General features: G+C 39.0%; 1 protein-coding gene and 2 long non-coding RNA genes across 3 annotated transcripts; 1 reads left to right on the top strand and 2 right to left on the bottom strand.

The window, feature by feature from the left end:
- Positions 1-1,129: 1,129 nt before the first annotated feature.
- Positions 1,130-2,885, bottom strand: LOC134333507 (uncharacterized). Its single transcript, XR_010015389.1, has 4 exons — positions 2,821-2,885; positions 2,693-2,717; positions 1,513-1,535; positions 1,130-1,427 (listed from the first exon to the last, which is right to left on the bottom strand). It is a non-coding gene; the product is annotated as an uncharacterized LOC134333507 (long non-coding RNA).
- Positions 2,886-4,342: 1,457 nt separating this feature from the next.
- Positions 4,343-12,319, bottom strand: pa2g4b (proliferation-associated 2G4, b). Its single transcript, XM_063016077.1, has 13 exons — positions 12,124-12,319; positions 10,391-10,519; positions 10,198-10,303; positions 9,416-9,485; positions 8,899-8,991; positions 8,684-8,747; positions 8,447-8,525; positions 7,154-7,232; positions 6,928-7,061; positions 6,403-6,497; positions 5,687-5,814; positions 5,460-5,513; positions 4,343-4,804 (listed from the first exon to the last, which is right to left on the bottom strand). The coding sequence occupies exons 1-13, from the start codon at positions 12,209-12,211 to the stop codon at positions 4,739-4,741; spliced, it is 1,185 nt and encodes a 394-aa protein (XP_062872147.1). The 5' UTR covers positions 12,212-12,319; the 3' UTR covers positions 4,343-4,738.
- On the top strand, positions 6,423-11,850 carry LOC134333914 (uncharacterized). The gene is made up of 2 exons (XR_010015425.1): positions 6,423-6,583; positions 11,498-11,850. It is a non-coding gene; the product is annotated as an uncharacterized LOC134333914 (long non-coding RNA).
- Positions 12,320-12,702: the final 383 nt, after the last annotated feature.

The raw sequence follows: 12,702 nt of genomic DNA, 5'->3' as shown, positions 1-12,702 counted from the left end.
TACATTTAATGTGAAAATTATTGTGAAACAAATGCACATTAATGCAGATGCTAAAATGAAGTTTATATTGAATTTTATCAGATTTGTTTTGATTCGTCAGAACAAAGTTTCTCTCTGAAGCCTTTGAACTCTTGATCTTGTAACACTTCAAGCTTAAGAACTTGAAGCAGATGCTTTTTAGCCAGCACAGCATACACTAAATACAGTTTGCTGAGCGTGTCATTATAAAGTGCACTTAAACCAGCTGCAATTCTTGACAGCCATAATGCTACCTAGACAACAAGTTTGTTAAACATACCAGGCTTTCCTAAATGTAGTTTAAATAAACCTTTCTGTCCATTAAGCACAGTGGGTAATGCTGACAATGTTTGATTTTCCAGTTTATGAGGATGGTGTTGCTATGGTGAGTACTATTAGAAGTGCTCGTTAGGCATCTTAATCTTTTTATTTGTCCGTTTTACCACCGCTTTATCCTAGTCAGTCATGGTGGGTCCAATCCAGTGGGCAAGGACTGCATGAAAACAGCTCAGAGGTCACCAGTTCATCACAGGGCAATTCCTAGTAGCTTAAATTGGCCTGACTTCATGCCTTTGGATTTGAACTCTAGCCACTGCACCACAGTGCTATTCAGTCAGCTATTTTTTAACCACATCCAAGGTGCAATTCCAGCATGATTGTGAAGTAAAGCAGTTATTACAAATATTGGCTAATATTCCCACATCAAGTGTACAAAGTAAAATTAAAACTACAAATCCCAGCAGGTCACAGTACCCGTTTTCAAACCCTTCTTCCACTATAGCTCGACCATGACTATTTGAATTTCACCATCACTGGAAGTTAGTACTTCTCAAAATGCAACTGGAAATATTCTGTGCTCCAGGATTCATGCTACCAATGTCAACATGTTTTGAAAGGTTGTGGGAAATTTTTTGCTAATCATGACCTTACAATAAAGTGTCACAAGTAACCAGATCTGCACATGAGGCATAATGACACTAATCTGAGGAATGATTTTAAACTTGCTAAATTGCTACAGGCATCTTATCTTGCTTATTTTAAGATAGGAAATTTAATTACTATTGTAACCAGTTAAGAGCTCATAGTTAATTGATAAAGCAACCAAACACCATTAAACTTTTAACCAGGTTTATTGAACAGGTATAAACAAAAGGACGCTGCACTGATTAGTCTGGAAAATCCAGAAAAAGTTCACATGGTCAAGAAAAAGCTCCAACTGGGCAGCCAGGCATTAGACACTTCCTCAATCAAGGTGGTCAGCTTGGCAGATGGTAGGCACCATAGAATGTCACCTCAGATGGGCTTTTAACAAGACACGAGGAATCCAAGATGAACAGGATCTCAGCTGCAGCAGACAGGTTGGAGTTTACTTTGACCTCTGCCTCATCTTTCTCCTTTTACGCTTCAGCCTAGGGATGAAAAGAACCCATTAGATTTTCCATGAAGTGTTGCAATTTACAACAGTCGAGCTGGGTGGTAAAATAAGGTGCTTACCTGCGCATGCGCTTCTTCCTCCACTGTAAAAGGAACACAAGTGATTAATTTACACAAACATACATGGTGAGGAAACACTAGCACAAACACTCCAGTATCTAAGTTAAGGTTTAAGCAGATTCAACTTTGACACCTAAAAAACTTGAAGCAGGACTAAATGCAGATCATAACCAGTTAAGAAGCCCTGAAACAACCTCACTTGTAGTGGGGGAAAATTGATTTGCTCCAGCCTTAATAAATAAAATTATAACGTCCATGCAACACTTGTAGCTTCAGTGGGAAAGACTAGTTTGTTCTAGTATTGCTAATCAAGCTAAAACGTCCAGGCCACAATGTACACGCCTAGTGGAAGATGTCCATGGTAAGGGTGACTAAAAAAAAGGTACGTTCGTCCTGAAAGCCTACAGCAAGTATAGAAACTGATCAATACATTGAACTGGATTGCATATAAAGCAGAACTTTACTCTCAAGACTCAGATCCATTTTGTACAATGTCGGATCAATTCCAACAGTTCACATGGGATGATTTACTGCAGTTATAAATCGTGTCGAGTACCAAATTAAAGCATAATTTAGCATCAACCTGCTATCTTCACCTTTAAGCATTTGACTATAAAATGTAGTAAAACTTAAAACCAGTGACTAAAATACCAGTAAATAAGCACAACATGCAAGTACACTGAGCAACTGCTGGCTACAGTATTAGCAAACGGTCGCGTACGGCTAAGCACTCCACGCCATAAAGAGCTAATGCTAAAGCTAACAGGGCCCGTCTGCTAAGCTATGAACGTTCACATTATAAATTTAGTTGTTGCCTGTTAGAATAAGAAATTCTGTTACAGTACCAATTAGTCACGTTGCAGTACAACTAGAACGCAAATATTGCACACAATTTAGTCCGTGTTTGAGGTAAATGCAGGAAGACGCCATTTTTTTGGATACACAAACCTCGACGTTACCAACAAAAGCTTCTCTAAACACCGTCCGGCTATACAAATATTCTTGTTGTAAAGTTATTACACTTTAAAAGACAAGTTAAAGGTCAATGTATATTTTTTTGCTGACACTAGTTAGTTACTAATCCGCAGTACAAGCTCCATTAGCCACATTGCGCCCAGGCACCATGCTAATCTAAACACACACAATTAACCTTTAATTAATGAGAAAATCCCAAACTTACCTTCGCTCTCATGTTGGAGACGTTTCTGTAAAAACAAAACAGAAGAAATTAGTACCGGATGGCTTTTTAATAATCAGGATTACTTAGGATTGAGAAAGCTGTTGTAAGAGAGCAGCTCTGTGCCTCACCTCGTAGAGTGGAGGTAACGACTTCAAGAGGGCGTCATAGCTGGGATGGAAGTATTTTATACTGCAGGTTACGTCACGATCTCGCGATAGCGCCTGCGTCTATTTGTGGTCGCGTTTCAAATTGTGCACTACAAACTAAGTAGGGTGCTAAATTAGTAGCACAGCTATTGGAGAATAGAACGCTATTTAGTAGCGCACGGTGTTATTTAAGACGGAACCACTGACAGAAAGGTAATCAATACAGTACAAGGGGGAATGATATGTAGAATAGATTTCACTGCACAGTATACAGTATATTTATTGTACGTCATTACTTTATTAATAAAAACCACTAAATAATGAAGCAGTAGCAGGATGCGATAAAGTATGTCTGCAAGCTTGATTCATTCTCTAATCGTAGCATAACCGTGCCTTTATAAAACACTAGGAGCACTGCAGCAAACAACCCATGTGCTGTGCTGCACCCACTTCAATGACACTCAATGATTAATGCCTATGGCTTTGAAATCGGATTCCAACACGATCATGGTCAGGTTGTACATACTTGTGACCATATAGTGTAGATATAAACACTGTCTATATAGTAGGGTGACTAATTTAGATTTCAAAAAAGAGGACACATGGCAGCATGGGCCAGAGGGACACCTGTACTGGGTGAGAGTTGGGGGTGGGGTGGGGTGTATGTGGGTTGCATTTACATTTACTGCATTAAGCAGACACTTTTTTCCCAAAGTGACTTACTGTACTGTGACAGTATAATGTGTAAACAGTTGAGGGTTCAGGGCCTTGCTTAACAGTGACAACCTGGCAGTGGTGAGGCTTGAACCAGCAACCTTTTGATTATGAGTCCAGTACCCTCACCGCTAGGGTACAACTGCCTGTAATTTAATGTACCACTGTACTAATTTCATGTAATTGGTGGCACCATGGCAATGTGTATAAAGTAGGGGTTTAAATATTTCACATATACATCAAACCATGCAACTATGTTATATAAATAAATATAACATAGTTAACTTAAATAAATAAACAGCTACTTTTTAACAAGAAAACTAACAAATGCAAATATGGTCAAATAATCTTTTAATTCAGCATGTAGCCCTAAACAATAATAATAATAAATAAAATAGTTCTTCAGTAGAGGTATTTTAACAGAATATGGTGTTATCAAGGCGTTGACAGTAACCTCTATCTTAGTACGTGCATTTGGAAATGTTCAGAATCAGTGAGAGACTTTTTAACAAGGCAGATGTGAGGTCCATTGATCTATATATAGCTGTTGTGATGCTTTGTGGTGTGAAATGCAGATTTTTTTATTGTGATTTGTCTGTGAATTTCATTTGCACTTAGAACTTTCAGTGTAGATATAAAGCTACATCACAAAACATGCCCCAAAAGCTCCAAATACAGAATTTTCCAGTTAAACAAATCACTCCTTAAAAAGCCTTGAAACATGAATATTACAACAGGTAAAGCATCAGAACTTGAACACAAGAGTAAGAAAAAAATATGATGACAAGAATTCAACAGTTCTGCCATTTTGTATTTATTTACTGAGATCTCTTTTACAACAACAGTTTGATAAGAAAATATTCTTGGAAAAGGAGTAAACCCACTCAACACAGTCCCCTGTAGGAAGTGTCCTCTGTAAATACAGGTGGTCTGTTTGCATGTAGCACCTCCTGATCTGTAACCACCTTTAGAGAAGCCTGGGTTCAATTCACTGAGACTACATACAGATGTTTGGAAGCACAAAACAGATGTGTGGAGCCCACAGCATTGGCACAGAGCTAACATGGAGGTAGTTAGACAGGTAGAAGGCAAGACCAGATGGCTTGGGGCGTATTGAGACTGGCAATGTCGGTTCTGTTCTTGGTTGGTCAGCAATGTTGGCAGTCGAAAGCAGAGAGATCATTCTCTACTTGTCAGTCTCATTCGGCACCTTCGTGGGCTGTCCGGTGGCGTTCTCTACCGTTTTAATGGCCTGCATGAAGACAGTGATATGAGCACAAGTATTGCAGAGTAAAAGTAATACATATTAAACATATTATAATAATAGTAATATAAATAAATATAGTAATACATATTATATGGTGTTGAGATCCTTACAGTGTTTGTGTATTGTTTTCAAACTAGCAGAAAACAGTGTTGACAATACTGACTGAGAAAATTGACGATTTAAGCTCTCTGCCAGTGATCATCATTTAGAGAAGAATACCTGGATGAAAACTTGGTTGATTTGTAAAACTTTGTTACATTCTTCAAGGGTTATAAATCTTACTGAAGAGCTGCACAGCCCAGCCATGACAAGCTATTTCAGGACTATAAACCATTGGATTGCTTTCTAAAATGCAAACCCGGTCTCCCCGTTTCACAGTTTACTAGTCAGCATGTACTTTTTGTCATTATACTCCTTTAAAGTTGAAGTTCCAGGTGCTGTGAAACAGTGAGCATCAGTTTCTGCCCGCCATTATGTGTGGCTCATCTGACAGTGTCAAATAAACAATCTGTCTCGTTGGCAGCTGAACCGGTCAGTAACAAGGCTCAAGAAACAGAAAACTGAGGAGTTAAATACATTTTTTTTAAAAAGCATGTTAAATCAACATGGTCCCAAGTCTCTTACTGCAAAAAGAACCAACCTTCTTTTTCTTCTTCTTTTGGGCCTTCCGACTGATTGAGCTTTGCAACAAGGCCTGTAGATTAAAAACAAAGAACATAAAATATCAGACTCTTGAAATACCCTGGATCCTTACTGTCTGAATAAAATAAAAGTCAAAGTAATTGTAAGAAACACTGCTGTTTTATATATCTGCATTTTCCACACTGTCGCAACTTTTTCTGATTTGGAGTTGTACTTCATGCTTACCTTCAGCTCAGGGTCCTGCACTTCATGCTCAGATTTGTAGAGCTCCGGATCATAGTAGCTGCTGGTGATTCTAAGGGGTCCGTTGGGCATGAGCAGCACAGTAAATTTAAACTGAGCAACATACTCACCTAGGAAGAGAGGGAAAAAATGGCCTTAGACAAAAAAGCAGGCATTAAGTAGAACAGCAGCACTTGAGTGGTGCAGCGGTAGTGACGAATTGGCCGCTGAGACGACCCTTAACGGGAGCGGCTGACAGGATTCATTCATGTAAGCACCTGACCATTAGCTTGCTGCACACCCCATTATAAAAACACAGCGGCCACTCCCTTAAGCCTTCACCAGAAAAGCTTCCTACAAGATTTTGGACTGTTTCTGATGAAATTTGTGGCCAATTCCTTTAAATGCGCATTTGTGAGGTCAGGCACTACTAACAGAGAAGGCGGCCTGTCCAGCAATCCTAAAGAAGTTAAGGTCAGTGCTCTTCTCCAATCTTGCCCCAAAACTAGCATATAATGCATTTTATAAATGTTATTTTATACACCTATAAGCAACGTGCGTGGCTAAAACACCTGAACTCAATATTTAAAAAACCCGGTGTCCACATTCTTTTGGCAATTTAATCTGATCACTGCCAATTTGGTCAGATTATTATTCTGTCGTAGTGTGATTAGTGAATTTTGTACGTTGAATGTGTTTACAGGCTGTTAATGACTGACCCTCTTTCTCGTGCAGGATGGTGTATGGCAGCAGCAGCTCATGCTTGGTACACTCCACCACCCCCAGCCGGGCTTTGCTCTCATCCTCAAATGCCCTGAGGAGGAGAAGGAGAAAGAATCAGACAGACAACAGTACCAGGAATCTTGTGTTGGATTCTTTATCAACCACCAGATCCTGCAGGTTTGTTTTTGACAGTCTCATAGGAACAGCTCAGATCCTCACACAGGCTCTTGTCCCATCACACATATTTACTAACTTCAAAGCCTGTAGAATGCTGCAGTTCATCTTGTTTAATCAAACTTCTTCATGGCTTCCTGTCACATAATCAAGTGCAAAACCCTTTTCTTAGCTTTCCAAATCATAAAAAACTACTTTCTTTTCTCAACATTTCTAGATTAAGGGTAAAACAGTGGGAATCGGTTTCTCACTGCCATGGAAACACGTATTTTCTGACTACATCATTTAAACAGCCTTAATCTGTGCGTGTAAATGCATTCAAAAATCAAATCAAAAATCAAAAATACCTGAGAGTGAAGGGCATGGCATCAAAGCGTCTCTCCACTTCACTGAAAAACATCCTTGACGTCTTCATTTTTAACCCATACTGCTTGCTTGGGTCGCGCTTATACACGGTGGTCCTCTGTCCTGAATCTTTAGGCTGGATTAGAAACACTAAAGTTACTATATTACTATAACTTGTAGCATTGCACAATGTTAAAAGGACACTACACTCTGAGAGCTGCTGCTTACCTTGCCCTCTCCTGTGCTGACCAGAATATCCACAGCATACACCTCATGTACCTCAAACTCTGCCTTCTCATGATCCTTCCTAAACAGAAAAAAACAAATATTTTAAATCAATAGGAAAGTCAAATGTAAACCCTTATTTTCCCTTTAATTTAGACTTATCTAATTCCTCATTGCACTCACAACCATTCAAAGCAGGCACAGGACCCATGCTGGCTCACAAGAGCAGCAGGCCCAGCACATACGAGGGCCAAAAGTCTGAAAGCACTTATGAACATGCTTCTATATTTGCATTTTCTTGATCTTAAAGGAACATTTTTTTTTATTATTGATGAAAAATGACAATTTGATTAAAATGTTAAAATGCAAAAAAATCTGGGGAAAATGCAAAAAACAAACGTGTTCACTAGTGCTTTTAGGCTTTTGGCCCCACTGAACGTCCTTTGGCATGTGTGCATCACATCAGCTGCTTCTTTTCCCTGAACATTGGCGACTTCCTACTGGGAGCTTTAACGTTCCGAGAATCATGTTATGTTCTCTGTATTTCTGTTAATGGGACACTATAAAAACGAGGGTTATTGATTTGAAGAAATTAGCAAAAACTGCATTAACACTAGGTGCTTCATTCACAGCAAATTAGGGAGTCATACTGTAACAATAAAGTGCCTTGGTCAAACTGTTGCCGCAAAATTGAAAGCATATAATTAATTTTACATAAGTGATTTTATACACTTTTGGCTATATAGTGTACTTGCTTAGAACACTTTAACTTTTAATGATTGGGTGGCACTTCAGTGTAATATGCTAGTCTAGTTTAAGCTTGGGCGGTGCCACAGGCCTGGCTTAGCGTTCAACAGACACACCTGGCTGTCTGAGGTAGGGGAAAACAGACAAGAATTCACCTCCTTGCAACTGTAATGGTGACTTATTGTGTGGCTGAGGAGCCAGAACAAGTGGCAGACAAATACATAGTCCAACATGTATTACACCATGCTGGGATAAAAGATGCAGCCGACAGCTTCACATGTTGGAGTTATGTGCAAGTCTGTGGCCCTTACTAGCCAGCAAGGGTGTGGTGCAGCCGGCACAGGTTGCCTAGGTACACAGGGAAATTAAGTATATCCAAATGGACACAAGGTAAATAGGAGAAGGAAAAAAAAACAGTGCAGACCAAATCAGAACTGTTTACGCACCTCATGTTGTAGATTCGATATGGCTCAATGTCCTTCTTCATCATATAAGCATGTCACATTTGATTGTAAACAAAATTCAATGATATAAAAACCACCCTCTCACCTCTGCTGGTCTGTGGGGTTCTGAATGATGGTCTTCTCTCCATCAGTGATGTGCTGCTTCAGCTGGTAGGACAGCATGCCTGCAAAAAGAAGAGCACTAGTGATAATTATGTAAAATAATATATAAAATATAACTTATGTTACACAGACATTTTGTCTTTAAATATGTGAACAGTAATGAATGTAAAAAAAGATTCTACAGTTGACTTCAACTAAAGGTCATTCAGGTGCACCTCACCTTCAATAGGTGTGCATTTGAAGGACTCTGCAATCTTATTCCAGGCTTCAGTGACCTGTGTATTCTGAAAAAATGAACCATAAACAGAAACAATAATTCAGCCTTACTCAGCTAATTAATCTTAGAAGCCCCTGCTCCAAAAATGTCAGGAACCATTGCAGAAATCATTTACATAACAAGACTGCAATCAAATACACATTTGTAAGTGCCCTCACCTGGTTTCCAGGCTTAACAAGACGCAGCGCTGCTTCAGCACAAAGATGAGCGGCTTTCATCACATCCGCCTTTCGTCCTGTCACTGGAGCATCCTACAAGACAAGCACAACGTAGTAAGATTAACCTGGCTCAATAGGCAGATTAACACAGTCAAGTTTTCCAAGAGCACCAAAGTTAAGATCATCTCTATTACCAAAGATTAGTGTTAAATTAAAGCATAGTGTTCCACCATAACTGACCAAAGGTGATGTTTGAACAAAGGTCCACAGAACCCTGACATTCAGACTTTACTTTTTCAGCATTTCGCAGACGCTTTTATCCAAAGCGACTTACACAATGAGCGGAACACGATGAGCAATTGAGGGTTAAGGGCCTTGCACAGTGGCAACTTGGTGGTGGCAGGGCTTGAACCGGCAACCTTCTGTTTACTAGTCCAGTACCTTAACCACTGAGCTGTCACTGGCCCAGACTATCTAGCTAGTGGTAAAAAACAAACCAAAACCAAGAGTTACAAACCTTGGTGGCACCAAGAACAAGGCTGTGTGCTATATTGGAGATGAAGCCATCCACGTGCACTCCAAGATCACTGCAAATACAAAAGCAAAGCACTCCACATTTAACACTGGTCTGATTAGTCCCAAACAACTGAAGTACCCAAATGTTATTGAGTTACGCAATTATACAGAAGGTTATTGTTCACTTAAGTCCTCCATTATGGCCATACCAACTAAAAAAGAATGATAGACTTTTCTATTAAAGAGAACAAACTCCTGATTTTGGCTGATACAAATAAATTTAAGCTGTTCTTTGGTGTTCCTTCCAAAGCTATGTTCCCAATTGTTTGTGCTAATTGTTTGAATATAGCTGAACACCCTTTTTCACTGGAGAGTGTTTTTCTTTAAAAAATACTTTCATAATTCAGATTATGTATCCAATTATTTCCTATATGTATATATATTTATATTTAATTTTTTGGCTGCTCTTTTCTATATGGATCGCCACAGTAAATCTGGTCCACATACCAAACTTGGCACATGAGAGTTTTTATGCCGGGTGCCCTCTCTGATGCAACCCCTCTACTGCTATATGTGCTTGGGCATTGACAATGCACTGTCAAAAACACCTTCCAATAGCTAGGGTGTTTTGGCTATTCACCACCAGCATTCAAACCCTGGATCCCCAAATTTCAGCAATAGTGGGCTAGCATATTTTACTGCTTTGCCACCCAAGTGAGCTCATGAATAAATAAATCAATCAATAAATAAATAAATAAATATATACAATCCAAAACTATTTACATTTTAACCAAGTCGCCATCCTGCAGTATGTAGTCTGGGTCACTCTTCAGGGGTGAGAAGTGGCACACACAGTTGTTGACAGACACACAGGTGGGAAAAGCAATACCTGTTAAACACACAAACAGTGCTTCTTAAAAATCTCTCATTTACATGGACACACTCCGATCATTAAGCAGAAAGCTACTACTATTACCTTTCTTGATCTCCTTCTCCTTTTTGAACACCTTGTTCGTCTCGGCTGAGATGAAGGCGTCTCCTTTTTCACACAAGCTGAGCGCAGAGACTCCAGGCTTGGCTGTGTCTATGAGCATTCGTAAAGCCTCTGGAAAAGAGATAGGACACCCACCAAATAATAAGACTTCGTTAAAATGCAACGAAAATATTTGTGAACGGACTGTGACCGACCAAGTAGATCAAATGATGAGATGTAAAAGCAACCTCACATTTCCCTCATGGAAAATTTAATATTGCTTCAAATTATTCCTTGGATTTTACTGATTATGTATCATTTGAGTCTTTTAGCAGTGTGTTACAGTGTTGAAATGTTATGAAGATAATATCAGGATCATTCTGCTTTATTGTTAGCCAAAGCACTTTCTGTTTTTGCATTTTTTTTCTTCTACCAAACACCACAGTTCAAAATGTCTTCAAGTGTTTCAGCTGCATACTGGGGTCAAAAATGTATTTTTATTTATTAAGAGGCACAAAGGCACATCAGTAATAAGTAGGGATGTAACGATGCACCACATGTGCAGTTAGAAAATCTGTGCACAATTTGCCACTATTCAAATCGGTTATTCATTTAAGATGAATCGATATTTACTTTAAACCGCAGAGGGCACTGGCGCTCTTCACATTGCCTGGTTGACGGCACTTCACAAAGTTGCCAGGTAGGGGATTTTCCAGCCATATTTATTTATGTGAGGATACTTTCTTTATTTGTATTATTCATTTATTTATATGTTGGACTTGTTTTAAAATTTAATTTCAGTTTTTTTCACAATAAGCATTATTTGGCATAGTTTGTATCTACCTCAAAAATAAAAGGGCATTCATTATTTAGATAAATAAAAGATAAGCACAAATACAGTATTTTATTTTTTTTAAAGAGAAATAATAAAAAGAAACTGTCATAATTTGTCTTCAATTTCATTTTGTTTGAAAAAAATCGTATCGTGAATCGTATCGCATTGTGGGTTGAGTGTATCGTTACATCCCTAGTAATAAGTGTGCCATGCAACATGAAGGTCTTGGGGTCAAAACTCACTTCCAGTTACTATCTGTTTGGTTTTCTTTTCAGCCCCTGAAAACATGTAACATGCTGGATGGGCCGCTCCACATGAGTGTAGGTGTGTAAGTGGGTAACAACCTGTAATGGACTAACAACTTGTCAAAAGTGTATTCCCATTTTCATAGAGGGTTCATAGTAATGTTCATAGTAGTGGTTAACTAAAAAAAAGCAATTTGATTGTTATGTATTATGTATCCCACTGGTTGATGTTGACCTTGAATGTAACAATAATTCATATCAAATTTGTGTTCAAAGTTTTAATCTGGGTGTGGGACAGTTTGGGTGTGGGTTCTTTATCAGTACTTCCAAATGCAAATGATAAACAAAACTGTGTAAAAACATAATAAATTTGACATTATTCATGTATTTGTTTATTTATCTCAAAACAGACCAAAACTCTATTTAAACTCTATTAAAATAGACCATAAACTTTAAACTCTATCCCTCCATAAGATAATGGCCCCCATAGAGCATGTCATACCATGCAGAAGCTGGACGCATGTCCAGGGTACATGTAGTGCACTTATTAAGGGAATAAGTGAGTCATTTAGGATACAGCCAGACAAGTGGCGCGAAGCCAGTACTTCATCTTCCACAGTAAAATAAACTAACAGCTTCCAAAATCTCAAACTTACGGTTAGCTATGTCAGCTCCCATTTTGTATTTAGTAACGACCAGGTCGTCAGCGACCGTCTGCTCCTGCTGCTCCTCTTCTCCTGACATTTTCTCTCAGTACGAACACGAAGACAGAAACAGCACGAGAACAGTGCAGCCGCAACTTTCCTCTCAGCTTAACCACGCTCTCTTCTCTTTACACATCCAACATGTCCGCTACTGTCACAGCGTCAACATAAAAGTCCTTCCTGTAACCGAGAGACGCATGAGAGAGCGGTTTACCCTGTTTAGCATTGTGTGTAAAAGCACCTCAGAATTATAATGCTGAGTAAAGTGAAAATCCTTTTACACATGCCAAACATAATTTTATTTAGAAAATACAAACAGTAAAATCTGACAAATTCTGCCTTCATAAATGTACATTTACCACATTTAGCAGACCTATTTATCAAAAGCTGTCGCCTCACAGCAAGATGGTACTGGGTCCCTCCTGTGCGGAGTTTGCATGTTCTCCCCGAGTCTGCGTGGGTTTCCTCCTGGAGCTCCGGTTTCATCCCACAGTCCAAAAACATGCAGTCAGGTTAATTGGAGACACTGAA

The sequence above is a fragment of the Trichomycterus rosablanca genome, chromosome 19, assembly GCF_030014385.1.
Source record: "Trichomycterus rosablanca isolate fTriRos1 chromosome 19, fTriRos1.hap1, whole genome shotgun sequence".
Taxonomy (NCBI): domain Eukaryota; kingdom Metazoa; phylum Chordata; class Actinopteri; order Siluriformes; family Trichomycteridae; genus Trichomycterus; species Trichomycterus rosablanca.
Note: the sequence above shows the minus strand (reverse complement) of the source record. Positions and strands in the feature narration are given on the sequence as shown.

Excerpts from the sequence above, each read along its gene's own strand:
- pa2g4b (XM_063016077.1), bottom strand. The coding sequence starts at position 12,211 with ATGTCAGGAGAAGAGGAGCAGCAGGAGCAGACGGTCGCTGACGACCTG. Across the intron at positions 8,992-9,415 it reads TTGTTCTTGGTGCCACCAAG|GATGCTCCAGTGACAGGACG; the intron begins GTTTGTAACTCT and ends CTTGTCTTGTAG. Across the intron at positions 5,815-6,402 it reads CATCCTGCACGAGAAAGAGG|GTGAGTATGTTGCTCAGTTT; the intron begins GTCAGTCATTAA and ends CTCTCTTCCTAG.